Source organism: Dasypus novemcinctus, chromosome 6 (assembly GCF_030445035.2).
Source record: "Dasypus novemcinctus isolate mDasNov1 chromosome 6, mDasNov1.1.hap2, whole genome shotgun sequence".
In the NCBI taxonomy this organism is placed as follows: Eukaryota; Metazoa; Chordata; class Mammalia; order Cingulata; family Dasypodidae; genus Dasypus; species Dasypus novemcinctus.
The window spans coordinates 82339357-82353445 of record NC_080678.1 but is presented as its reverse complement, the minus strand read 5'-3'; the positions used below and the strand labels follow the sequence as shown (position 1 = coordinate 82353445).

Sequence of the window (14089 nt, the reverse complement as noted above, 5' to 3'; positions counted from 1 at the left end):
CTTTTCCCCAGCTCTCCAAGCCCTGTTGCCACAAAGCAGATGAGGTAGGCTGAGCTCCTGTCTTTACAACCAGGTTTCTTCTATTTCTTGCTTAAAGGACTAGTAAATGATAAGATAATAGCATTTCAAACACCAATGGAAAAAATGAAAGTCCTAATTCACCCATCCGCCAGTCCAAATCATAATCCTATACCACTTTAGTGTAAGTGCAAGCAGGGTTGGCGAATGAAGTACTGATCTGATAGGCACTGGAGTTTAACTTTCGCTTGTGCTCAGAAATAGATACCCAAATTTAAATTGCTTAGAATTTATAATTTGCTTCATGTATAAGGCACTTTACCAGCAAAAGAATTCCCAGTGGTTCAGTGAACAGCAGGAACCAGTTATAATTTCGACAAAATTAATTACATGCCCCCCCACACACACACCTTTTTAATCATTAGAACCTCAACTTTTATTCTTTGAGCAAACTAAGGCTCTCTATAACATACTAAATCTGCCAAGCTAGTATTTTCTTTTTCCCATTTCTTTCCACAACTATCAAGACCATAGAAGTATGTCTCTACCAAAAATGACTGAGTTGTGTTGGGCCTGGAGAAAAAATCTGGTAAAAGGAGCCTCTCCTGGGGCTGCTGATGCTTAGGTTCGTCGACCACCGCGCTTCGAGCCCGACTGGAATCGCCATGGGGTTTCTTCAGAGGAAACAAAAGTTACAAAAACAGTTAACTATTTGTAATGGGAGAACTGCATTCCCTACATCAACCCTGGCAGGTAAGGTAACAGGTGACCAAGTAGCTGTCATAAACTAGAACCCAGCTTGAAATCTGGAGCCCAAAAGCCATAGAATTACTGGCTTGTGGGGTTTTGTATCAAACAGAGAGGTATAGGAAAGAGGCATACCGTTTGCCTTTGTGACCCCACAGAGCTCAGGTGTTCCACCTCTGCGGTGCCGATAGGTGGCAGCAGATTATTTCGACTCAGGGGCATTGGTGAGGGAGAGGAGAGTGAATCAGCTGCCACTGGACTGCAGACCCCAACAGTGACACACCAAGACACAAAAGCATAAAGTTAAAAAAAACACAAGCAAACTGATGAGAACTCTTCATATCCCAGAAGTAAAAAAACAATTTATTTTTAAACTTTGAAAAAGGCACTGCCAGATAGAATGGGAGATTAACTATACATCAAGACCACTCATCCCCAAATGAACGGATAATGGGTCTGTAACTATAACAATGTAAAGTAGTGCACAGATGAGAACACTGCTGGCCTGAAAAACATTTCTGGTGGCTTTGAACTTCCCTTTTGGTGAGTCTATTGGGATAAATTACATCAAGAAACTGGAAAATCAAGAAATAACATGTTGGGAGAGAAGTATAACGACATATTTAATTTAGAAACTGAAAACCAGTTCTGGCTTTACTATCTCATAGCCTTGAGCATAGTCCTAGAAATCAACCAGTCTAATATGTTTTGTGAATCAAAAACTAATGAAAGGGGAGGTGGGGAGTGTAGTATATGGGAACCTCATTTTTTAATGTAACATTTTGTGAGATCTATGTATCTTTTAAAAAAAGTCAATTAAAAAATATATATAAAAATAAAGGGCTCTTATAAATGTAATTATCTAATAAAAGAGGGTATAAATGCAAAAAAAATTTTCTAAATATTATTTATTAAGTTGGCTTCTTGGTATTTTTTTCTATAATGAAACTCAATTGGAGTGTTAAATGAATGAGGGGTGGGGAAAGGGATGAGCATTTTTTTTAGTGTTATTTACTATGAAGTGCTAAGAGATATTCTTCCTGATATACAAGCAATAATTTATCTGAAGTTTATAAGGTTTTCATTATCAGTGAAATAAGCAGATCCTAATGGTACAGAAAAACATTAAAGAAGAATTTACTATAATTTTGGGATGAATTTCATTCAACATGTTCTTACTAAGCAAAATGTTTTTAAAAATACATATATTCTTTATTCCTTTGGTAAATCCAAAGTATTTGGTAATAGTTGGTAGTATTCTAGGCAACATTTTATTTGTAGAAATATAAATCTTTTGCTAAATCAATAGCAAGATCCAATGTGTATTTCATTAGAATTTAACACCATTTTTTTCTGTATTGGATTCAAACCAATGTGCAGGCCATCATAAGAATATTTAAATAGTGTCCATGCATAGACTTTTAAATATTTTTCTCCACATAAAATTCCCCTTCATTAGTTTTACCATAGTTTCCAGAAATTCTGCTTTTGAAACCTACACTCGGGTCCCTCTGAAGACATCTTCCACAGGTCTTGGCGTTCCTGTGCGTGAATGGCTTGTGCTGATTGGATGAAGGGTACGCGGTGGGGGGTTTCGTCTCCTGGCGGATTGTACTATATATGACAGAGATGATGTACTAAGCTCCAGGGCTCGATTTGGCCATGTTCGGGTTGAAAGGATGGTACTGGACCCAGGCCTCATAAGTAGCTTGTCATCAAGATCTCTAGTGGCCAAATCAGAAACCCACCATGTAATAAAGATCACTATATACAGGGAGACATGTTTCACAGGGTAAAAACTTTGGACTATAAAATATATTCAAGGGAGAAAAAAAGAAAAAGGACAACCTTTCACTATGTAACCTATTCTCCAGAAGGAAATTTAACATAAAGGCACAAGAATCTTAAAAGTAGGCCATTTTTTCGATTATAAACATTATTTACTCAATGGAAATTTGGGAAAAGAAGCCAATTATTCACCTGCCATCACAGCCAATTCTTCAAACACCAGGGTAATCTAATCTGAAGGATATCTTCTCTAAAATGTCTCCCAAAAACTTACCACAGGAACTGAGGTTTACCATATTTGAAGCATTCTTTTGTACTGAAGGACAATCATTAACAAGATTTCGTTGAAAGGCAAATATTGCTGCTGGGAGCAGTTGTGCTAGTGTGGCTCCCACTGCGGATATTAAAGTGCTGAACTAATTGGAGCCTGCAGGGAGAGGTTCCAGTCTGAGTTCCTTGAGAATCTGGAAGCAGGCAAAGGATCCAGACCCTGGTGCTGCTCAGGGCAGGGGCACTAAAATACATCCTCATTTACATGAATAGCTATGAAGTACAGGGGTTACCCTTTTCTGGAAATAATTTGATAAATAAAAGACCAGGCCTGTACAGTTAAGTAGTTTAAATACTGCACTACAGATTTAGGTTTTTATTTTAAATTTTATTGTGGTAAACTATAAGAAAATTTACTATTTTTAGGTGTACAATTCAGTGGCATTAGTTACATTCAAAATGTTGTGCAACCATCACTACCTTCCATTACCAAAACTTTTCAATCACCCCAAACAGAATCTCCCATTTCCCTCCTCCCCTCAGCTCCTAGTAACTTCTAATCTACTTTTTGTTTGAGTTTGCCTGTTTGGGAAATTTTATATAAGTGAAATCATACATTATTTGTCCTTTTTCTTTGGCTTATTTCACATAGCATTATGTTTTCACAGGTCATTCAATGTTGTAACATGTATCATAACTGCATTTCCTTTGATGGCTGAATAACATTCCATTGTATGTATATACCACATTTTGTATATCCATTCATCTGTTGATGGACACTTGGACTGTTTGCACCATTTGGTCATTGTGAATAATTCGTGTTAAAGTATCCAAGTCCCTGTTTTCACTTCTTCTGGGTATATACCTAGGAGTGGTTTACATGGTAATTCTGTTTACCTTTTTGAGCAACTACCAAACTTTTCCACTGTGATTGCACCATTTTTCATCCTCACCAGCAGGGCACAAGGGCTACAGTTTCTCCTCATACTCACCAACCTTATTTTCCATTTTTTTAATAACAGCCATCCTAGTGGGTGTGAAATGGTATCTTATTGTGGTTTTGACTTGCATTTCCCTAATGATTATTAGTGCTGTTGAGTGTCTTTTCATGTGCTTTTTGGCCATCTGTATATCTTCTTTGGAGAAATGTCCATTCAAATCCTTTGTCCATTTCTTAAGTTTGTTTCCTTTTGTTGAGATTCAGGTTTTTTGTTTTGTTTTTTAAGGCGGATGAAAGGAAGTTTGGTTCTCATCCAATAGACAATATTTGCACAATGAAATGGGAGGGAAAGTGAAAGAATATAGCAATTAAGTTCTGCCATTTGTTCCTGTGGCTTTCAGCTAGTTCTTCAATCTTTCAAGTCACTTTGGTGTTCCGATTACAAAACATACCTCACTGCAAAGTTTTGAGGGGAAATGCCCACCAAGGAATAGGGCTAAAATGTGAGCTTACAAGAGGTTTTCCTCCCTCCTTTTAGGTATGTCATCTTTTAGGTATGTCATTCACCAATGTCTTTTCTTGATGTGTCCTAACAGTGCTTTCTAACTACAAAATGCTTAGGCCTTAGGTGTCCTATGATCATCTTCATTTTGTGGGCATCTCATTCAAAACTCTGGATTCAATTGTCTCCAGCCACAGACACATAGATCAACCTCCAAATCTGACCTTTTCCATATTTCCAATGATATGGCCCATCATTATAAATTCAACACATCTCCCCAAATCAAATTTATCTTTCCCCCCAAAACAAACCTCCCTCAAACTTGGACTCTCAGTGCTGACTTTGATTCCTCTATTTCCATAGAATTTTATTTTTCTTTGACAATCTCTCCTAAAATAGTTCATTTCATAGTTCTTTGCCACAACTTGAGTGCAGACCCTTAGCAGCTCTCACTTGAACCCCTGCATTAGACTCCATACCTTAAGTTTCTCCTGCTCAATCCAATCTATGTTCTACTGCTATGAAATCGATCAAGTTCCTGATTAAAATATATGTGCTCCCTAACTGAAACTCATACAGTGCTGGTGGGAGTGTAAGATGGTACGACTACTTAGAAAATTTGGCAATTTCTTATAAAATTAAATATACATTTATCCTATGATCTTGCAGTTCCACTTCTAGGTCTTGACCCAAAGAAATGAGACAATAAAGCCACAAAAAAGACTTGTGCAAACAATTTATAGTGCCTTTATTCATAAAAGCCCCCACCTGGAAACAACCTAAATGTCCATTATCAGAAGAATGGGTAAACAAATTGTGGACCTCTGTTACACATGCAACAACATTGATGGATCCCTAAAACATCATATTAAGCAAAAGGAGCCAAGCATAAGAGTCCACCTACTCCATGGTGATATAAATCAGAAGAGTGGTTGCTGATGGGAGGTAGAGATCAACTGGATGGGCATGAGAGAATTTTTTGGAGTTATGAAAATATTTTACATCTGATGATTACATGGGGTTTATATATTTATCAAACTCTTTGAATTATACACTTAAAATCTATGTATTCATTGGATATAAATTTTACTGTAATTTAAAAAATGAGAAATCTGAAACACAATCTTCCTTCCTTTTTAAAAACCTCCAATTCCTTAAATCTCCAGAAATTCTTAATCTGGCATTAAAGACACTCCGTAGTCTGGTCCCAACCTTCTTTAGTCTCATAGCCTCTTCTTTCCCATTAATCACACCATGGACTATTTTAATTCTAGAAGATGGTCAAATGGTCTTTGATCAGAAGCATTAAAGTTCTGACCATCTCCCTCTATCCCACTATAGCAAAAATGGTCTGCTCTCTCCCAAATATTTTGCATTTCCCCATCTCCAAAACTTTTCCTACACCACTGCTATTACCTAGAGTGGCCTCATTGTTCATCTCTGCTTACCAAAACCCCCATTTTTCAAGGACAAGTCCAAAACCTACACTTACCCACCAAAATGCCTTCCCTTCTTTGGGACTGCTATAGCATTCTGCCTGGGTACCAGGTGGCATTTACTCACAAAAATGGTTAGATCTTTTTACCTGTGTGTATCTTCTCTTTCCAGTTATATGATCAATTCCTGAGAGTGAAGACCGCATCTTATATGTTTTCCTCCCCAAATTTCTCTATGGTTCCTTGGTAGGTACTTAGTACATGCACATTGACTGACTGAATTCACTTTCTCTTTATTTCTCAATAACCAACTTAAATTCTATAGTATGTTAAAATTTTAATTTTCTTACAGGAGCTTGTCCATTAGGGAGAGATTTCTTGGCTGTAGAGGCATTCCATGAACCAAGAGACCATTCACATTTGGCTGATGACCACTTGCTCCTTGACAGAGACTCATCTACATATCAAAAGAAGATGTTACTCATTTTAGGCTGGTGACAATAACTGTTTGTTTTCCCAACTTTGCCAAAGTTAATATTTCCAATTAGGTCACTTATACATTTTTTCTCCTATGCCTTAACTTTGGTAACGTCTTGACCATAGCCATATCTGGGGCCCTGAGTCAGGGTGGGAGTCCTTTCTTTCCTCTCCAGTTCTAAATGACAGCAGATGGGAGACACCTGATTTTTTTTTTTTTTTTCCCTGTGGAGACACCTGATTAAAGCAATTAATAGCCACTCCCAAGGGAAGCAAGAAAGCAAGAACTTTTATTACTAGTATTACTACTACTACTACTACTACTACTACATTAGGGGAAAAAACCTAAAAATAAATGTTAAAATATGAAAAAAAAGTTAAGGGCAAACTCTGATTTAATCTTATTTTACCACCATCACATAATAATCCTGACATCTACACAAACTACTCCTCCTTCACTTCCCCAAGAACTGTCAGTTCTCAAAGATAATGTATATCTTGACGACTGTTTATTATAAGGTTTACTTTTATCTGTTTTAGTGTTAGAAGAATTTACTCTTATTTGGTCTGACATTGCCACTCCACAGCCCTACTTCCTTTTCATGTCATCAGAGGCAGAACCCTTTCAGAATGTATTTTCCTCCCACTTTCTAGAATGTTTGTATTAACCTTTCTCCTTATTTTGGTCATTAACAACCAGAACCATCTAACTTAACTACTTGGGGCGTAGGTCATCCAAACTGCAGCCACATCAGTCCAACTTGCAAAAGTGTTTTATGATATCACATACCCCAGTGCATCAGAGTTAGACTCGTTTATAATTTTCCTAAACATGGTTCTACTGCCCCTTTTATTTGAAGCTATAATTAGCATTATACTCATTAGATATATGGCCCACAGATTTAAATCTTAAAGTTGTTCATATGTCAGAATCTCAGCAGAGTTGTAGCCAACACCTATAAAATTTTCAGTTCATTGGACGCACCCAGGACAACTAACAAAAGGATGATGATGAATAATGCTTATTCCAAAAAACAGAATATCTACAACTGCAAGCAAGACAGTTCCATCCATCTGCCTCATGGGATCTAAGCCCCCTCTCAATCAGAAGCAGAGTGGGCAGCACCAGCCCCAAATCCTCAAGATTGAGGAATGAATACACGTAAGGGGAAAATGAAACTATAGATCAAAGTAGACATTATTATTCTAGTAATAAAGAACCTGTAACATTGATATAAAGACAGTGGTCACCAGAGGTTCTGAGGGGAGGGAGAGGAAAGAATAGGAGTGGGGCATTTTTTGGACATTAGAATTGTTCTGCATGATATTGCAATGATGGATACAGGCCATTATACATTTTGTCAAAACCTATAAAATTGTGTGGTGCAAAATGTAAACCATAATGTAAACTATAGACCATGGTTAGTAGCAATGCTTCAATATGTGTTCATCAATTGTAAAAACTGTACCAGGCTAATGAAAGATGTTAATGGGGGGAAAGTGTGGGAGAGGGAAGGGGTGGAGTAAATGTGAATCCTCTCTTTCTCTTTCTCTCTCTCTCTCTATATATATTTGTGTGTGTGTGTATATATTTTTTAAGGTAGTTTGGGAAGATCTCACTGAGGTGGTGACATTTGCACAAAGACTCGAAAGAGTGAAATAGCAAGCCATAAGAATATCTGGGGGAAGATCACTTTTGACATAGAGAACCAAAAATGCAAAATCCCTAAAGCAGGATTGTGTCCGGTATGTTTGTTTGGAGGTCAGGGAACGTAAGAAGAGCAAGGAAGAGGGAAAGTAGATAAGACTTGAGGTTAAAGGGTGGTACACTGTGCAGGGCTTTTTCAGGAATTTAGCTTTTATTTTGAGTGAGCCATTGGAGTATTTTTTTTTTAACAAATAAATTTTATTGATACATATTAACAAAGCATAAATCCATCCAAAGTGTATAATCAGTGGTATTTGATATAATCACATAGCTGTGCATTTATCACTTCAGTAATTTTTAGAGAATTTAATTTTTCCAGTAATAATAATAACAAAACAAAATTTACCTCCTCTCAATCTCGCTACACTTCCCCTTCTGTACTGAGCTGCTATTCTATTCCCTTCTCTCTACTATTTGTATTTATATTTTGTAAAGCAGTCTTATATATGCAATATCACCCATATTTGTATTTTATATGTGGTTTGATTATGTTATACAGTCCCATGTTATATTTTTTAGCTTTCCTTCTAGTAATATATATGTCCTTAGACTTTCCATTTTGACCACTTTCATACCCATATAATAGCTCTGTTAATCACAAACAGCATGGTATACTCTCACCATTTCCATTCATTTCCAAAGATTTACAAACAAACTTTAAACCAATTCTTTAACCCTCAGCTTTCCATTCTCTACCCTCATTCTACTTTCTGGTGACCTGTATTCTAATTATTAACTCCATGAGTTTACACAATATATTTAGTTCATAAATAGTGCAATCATATAATATTTGTCCTTTTGTGTCTGACTTGCCTCACTCAACATAATGTCCTCCAGATTCATCCATGTTGTCATAGGCTTTACAACTTCATTTCTTCTTATAGCTGAATAATATTCCATTGTATGTATATACCACGATTTGTTTATCTGTCCATCAGTTGATGGACACCTGGGTTTCTAACTTTTGGCAGTCATTAATAATGCTGCTATGAACACTGGTGTGCAGATGTCTGTTCATATCACTTCTCTCAGTTCTTCTGGATATATACCTAGTAATGGTATTGCTGGGTCACATGGAAAGTCTATATTCAGCTTCCTTAGGAAATGCCAAACAGTCCTCTGCAGTGGCTATACCATTCTACATTCCCACCAGCAGTGAATAAGCGTTCCTATCTCTTCACATCCTCTCCAACATTTACAGTTTTGACTTTTTAATAGTGGTCAGTCTAATAGATGTGAAATGATATCTCATTGTAGTTTTGATTTGCATTTCCCTAATTGCTACTGATGCTGAACATTTTTTCATTTGTTTCTTCACCATTTGTATTTCTCCTTGGACAACTGTCTTTTCAAATCTTTTGCCCATTTTTTTTTTACTTTTGTTTTTTCTTTTATTGCCCATTTTTTGAATCAGGTAGTTTGTCTTTTTATTGTTGAATTGTATGATCTCTTTATATATTATAGATATTAAACCTTTATCAGATATGTGATTGCCAAGTATTTTCTCCTATTGAGTTGGCTGCCTTTTCACCCTTTTGATAAAGTCCTTTGAGGTACAAAAGTATAATATTGAGACAGTCCCATTTATTTATTTTTCCTTTTGTTACTCGTGCTTTGGGTGTAAGGTTTAAGAAACTACTACCTACCAAAAGACCTTGAAGATGTTTTCCTACATTTTCTTATAAGACTTTTATGGTTGTCACTTTTATATTTAGGTCCTTGATCCATTTTGAGTTAATTGTTGTATAAGGTGTGAGACAGGGATCCTCTTTCTTTTTTTTGGATATGGCTATCCAGTTCTCCCAGCACCATTTATTGAATAGACTGTTCTGCCCCAGTCAAAAATCACTTGACTGTAGATTTGAGGGTCTATTTCTATTGAGTTCTCAATTTGGTTCCATTGGTCAATCTGTCTTTATGCCAGTACCATGCTGTGACTAGCCCTGTAGCTAAGTAATATGCTTTGAAGTCAGGAAGTGAGCGTCCTCCAACTTTGTTCTTTTTTAAGACATTTTTGGCTCTCTGGAGCCCTTTACCCTTCCAAATAAATTTGATAATTGGCTTTTCCATTTCTGCAAAAAAGGCTCTTGAGATTTGTATTAGTCAGCCAAAGGGGTGCTGATGCAAAATACCAGGAATCTGTTGGCTTTTATAAAAGGTATTTGTTTGGGGTAGAAGAGTACAGTTACCAGTCCATAAAGCATAAGTTACTTCCCTCATCAAAGTCTGTTCTCAAGTGTTGGAGCAAGATGGCTGCAGATATCTTCAAGGATTCAGGCTTCCTCTTCCTCCTAAGGCTCCATGGTTCCAGCTTCTTCCAACATCAGCTGTAAGCTAGGATATGTTTTGTCTCTCTCCCAGGGATTGATCCTCTCCAGGCTCAGCTGCTCTGCTCTCTCCACAGGACAGCTGTAGACTATCAGGCAAACAGCTCATATCTCTTCCCTGGGCCTCTGCCATGTCTAATGGAGCCTTCTCTCCTTCCTCACTTCCTCACACCTATCTGCTTCTCTCTGTGTGTGCTTGCATATCTGGGATAAAAGCCACTTGGTTGTAGTTTATGTAATTCTTTTAATGTGCTTTTGGATTCAGTTTGCAAGTATTAATATTTTGTTGGGGATTTTTGCATCTGTATTCATTAGAGATATTGGTCTGAAATTATCTTTTTTGTAGTTTCTTTATCTGGTTTTGGTATTAAGGTGATGTTAGCTTAATAGAATGAGTTTGGTAGCATTCTATTCTGTTTAATATTTTGGAGCTTGAGCAAGATTAGTATTAGATTGTTTTTGTTTTTTTTTAAAGATTTATTTTTTATTTATTTCTCTCCCCCTCCCCGCTCCCCTCCCCCCCCAGTTATCTGCTCTCTGTGTCCATTTGCTGTATGTTCTTCTGTGTCCACTTATATTCTTGTCAGCAGCACCAGGAATCTGTGTCTCTTTTTGTTGCATCATCTTGCTGCATCAGCTCTCCGTGTGTGTGGCGCCACTCCTGGGCAGGCTGCACTTTTTTCACACTGGGCGGCTCTCTGGCTCTCCTTACAGGGCACACTCCTTGTGCGTGGGGCTCCCCTATGCAGGGGAAACCCCTGTGTGGCACGGCACTCCTTGTATGGATCAGCACTGCGCGTGGGTCAGCTCATCATATGGTCAGGAGGCCCTGGGTTTGAACCCTGGACCTCCCATGTAGTAGGCAGATGCTCTCTCCATTGAGTCAAATCTGCTTCCCTAGATTGTCTTTGAATGATTAGTAGAACTCACCTGTGAAACCTCTGGTCCTGGGCTTTTTATCTTTGTGAGGTTTTTGATTATTGTTTCAATCTCTTCACTTGTAATTTTGTTGATGTCTTCTGTTTCTTCTAGGGTTGGTGTAGGCGGTTCATGTGTTTCTAGGAATTTTTCCATCTCATTTACATTGTCTAGTTTTTTGGCATACAGCTGTCCATAATATCCTCTTATGATCTCTGTTATTTCTGCAGGTTCAGTGGCAATGTCCTCCCTCTCATTTCTGATTTTATTTATTTGCATCTCTCTTTTTTCTTTGTCAGTTAGCTAAGGGTTTGTCGATTTTGTTGATCTTCTCAAAGAACCAACTTTTTTTTTATTCTTTTTTTTCTCCATTTCATGTATTTGCTCTCTGATCTTTACTATTTCTTTCCTTTGCCTTGGTTTGGGATTAGTTTGCTGTTCTTTCTCAGGTGTGCAGTAAGGTCTTTGGTTTTAGCTTTTCTTCTTTTTTAATGTAAGCATTGAGGGCTATAAATTTCCCTCTAAGCACTGCCTTGAGGTATCCCACAGGTTTTGATATGTTGTGTTCTCATTTTCATTTGTCTCAAGATATTTGCTGAATTCATTTACAATTTCTTCTTTGACCCACTTATTGTTTAAGAGTGTGTTGTTTAATCTCAATATATTTATGAATTTTCCCTTTTTCTGTTTGTTATTGATTTCCAGCTTCATTCCATTATGATCAGAAAAAGTGTTTTGTATAATTTCAATCTTTTAAAATTGAGACTTGTCTTGTGACCCAACATAGTCTATCTTGGAGAAGGATCCATGAGCACTTGAAAAGAATGTATATCCTGCTGTATTGGAGTACGATGCTCTATAGACGTCTGTTAAGTCTAGTTCATGTGTCATAATTTTCAGACTCTCAGTTTATTTATTTATCCTCTTTCCAGATGTTCTATCCAATACTGAGAGTGGTATATTGAAATCTCCAACTATCACCACAGAGACGTCTATTTCTCCCTTCAGTTTTGCCAATGTGTGTCTCCAGTATCTTGGGGCACTTGGGTTAGGTGCATAAATATTTAGTATAGTTATTTCTTCTTTGTGAATTGCCCCTTTTATTAACATATAACCTTCTTCATCCTTTATTTTGCATTTAAAATCTATTTTTTCTGATAGAATTGTTACCTCAGCTTTTTTTGTGGTAACTATTTTCATGGAATATCTTTTTCCAACCTTTCACTTTTAACTGGGTTGTGTCTTTACATCTGAGGTGAGTCTCTTGTAGATACCATATAGACATCTCATATTTTTTTATCCATTCTCTCAGTCTATGTCTTTTGATTGGGGAGTCCAAGCCATTAACATTCCATGTTATTACTCTTTTTACTCTTTAATTTACCCCTCCTACTAATCTTCATTTCTACACTCTTCTCCAAGCCTCTCACCCTTGTTTTTTCCTTTCAGGCTGCAGCACTCCCTTTAGAATCTCTTGTCATTCTGGTCTTTTGGTAACATATTCTATCAGTTTTTGTTTGTCTGTGAAGACAGTGAACTCACCCTCATTTTTGAAGGACAGTTTTACCAGATACAGAATTCATGACTGGCAGTTTTTCTTTCAGTACATTAAATACATCATACCACTTTCTTCTTGCCTCTATGGTTTCTGATGAGAGGTTGGCACTTAATCTTATTGAGGTTCCCTTGTATGTGATGCTTTGCTTTTCTCTTGCTGCTTTCAGAATCCTCTCTTTATCTCTGACATTTGTCATTCTGAATTGTGGGTGTCTCAGGGTAGGTCTATTCATATTTATTCTGTTTGGCATTCCTTCTTAGATATTGATATTTATGTCCTTAATAAGGGTTGGAAAATTTCCAGTCATTATTTCCACAAATATTCTTTTGGCCCCTTTTCCATTCTCTTCTCCTTTTGGGACACTGATAATGCGTATGTTTGTGTGTTTCATGTTGTCATTCAAGTCCCTGAGACCCTGTTCCATTTTTCCATTCTCTTCTCTTTCTGTTCTCCTGTCTTTTCCAGTTCAAATATTTTGTCTTTGAAGTAACTAATTCTGTCTTCAAGCAACTTATATCTGCTCTTATGTGCTCCATATATATATAATTTTTTTTGAGGTACCAGGGGCCAGGGATTGAACCCAGACATCATACGTGGGAAGCTGGTGCTCAACCACTGAGCCACATTGGCTTCTCTGAGTTGGTTTTTTCATTTGTTTTGCTTGTATGTTTTTTTCAGGAGGCACTGAGAACTGACCCTGAGACCTCCCATGTGGGAGTTGGGTGCTCAACTGCTTAAGCCACATCCACTCTCTCTAATGTATTTTTAAACTCATCCGTTTTGTCTTTAATTCCCATAAAGTTTGCTTTTTTTTTGCAGGCTTTCAAATTGTTCTTTATGTTCACCCAGTATCTTCTTAATATCCTCTTATCTCTTTAGACATATTTTCTTTCAATTTTTTGAATTGATTTAGGAGAATTATGTGATTATCATTGATTAATTGTCGTAAATCCTGTATCTCTTCAAGATATTTGGTTTGTTCCTTTGGTTGGGCCATCTCTGTTTCCTAATGGCTTGTAATTTTTTTGCTGCTGTCTAGGCAACTGAATATGTTGGTGAATTTATTCTGATGGCCAGTTTCGCTCTCTTGCCTATTTTTTCCCCCACAGCTCTTCTTTGATATTTGTTTCAACTTATTCTAAGTCTTCAAAATTGCCCTGCTTAAGCTATCACAATTGGGCCAGGGACTCACTAATAGGGCATGAATTTCTCCCAGGAGGGTACAGAAAGACCCAAAAGCTGTTATTGTCCTGGCCAGCAGATGGCACTCATCAACACACCTTTTCACAGAGGTGTTTCAATCTCTGCTTTCCTGTGTTTTGGTCTGCCAGAGCAGAGATTCAAAGCAGGCTCTCCTGGCCAAATTCACTGAAGAGAAGTCCCCTGACTTCCCCTCCCTT

At 37.3% G+C, this 14089-nt stretch overlaps 1 protein-coding gene across 11 annotated transcripts in view; it reads right to left on the bottom strand.

The window, feature by feature from the left end:
- Positions 1-14089, bottom strand: part of FAM149B1 (family with sequence similarity 149 member B1) — an 81856-nt gene that overhangs the window by 2454 nt on the left and 65313 nt on the right. For 7 of the 11 annotated variants that reach the window (XM_058299009.2, XM_004473815.4, XM_012531109.4 and 4 more), the window contains 4 exons: positions 6052-6158; positions 2265-2489; positions 901-1024; positions 567-692 (listed from right to left, as the gene is read on the bottom strand). In XM_058299009.2, coding sequence (XP_058154992.1) covers positions 567-692; positions 901-1024; positions 2265-2489; positions 6052-6158 — 582 coding nt within the window. The remainder of the gene's footprint in view (positions 1-566; positions 693-900; positions 1025-2264; positions 2490-6051; positions 6159-14089) is intronic. The other 4 variants (XM_004473819.4, XM_058299011.2, XM_071215850.1 and 1 more) reach the window with 2 other exon arrangements.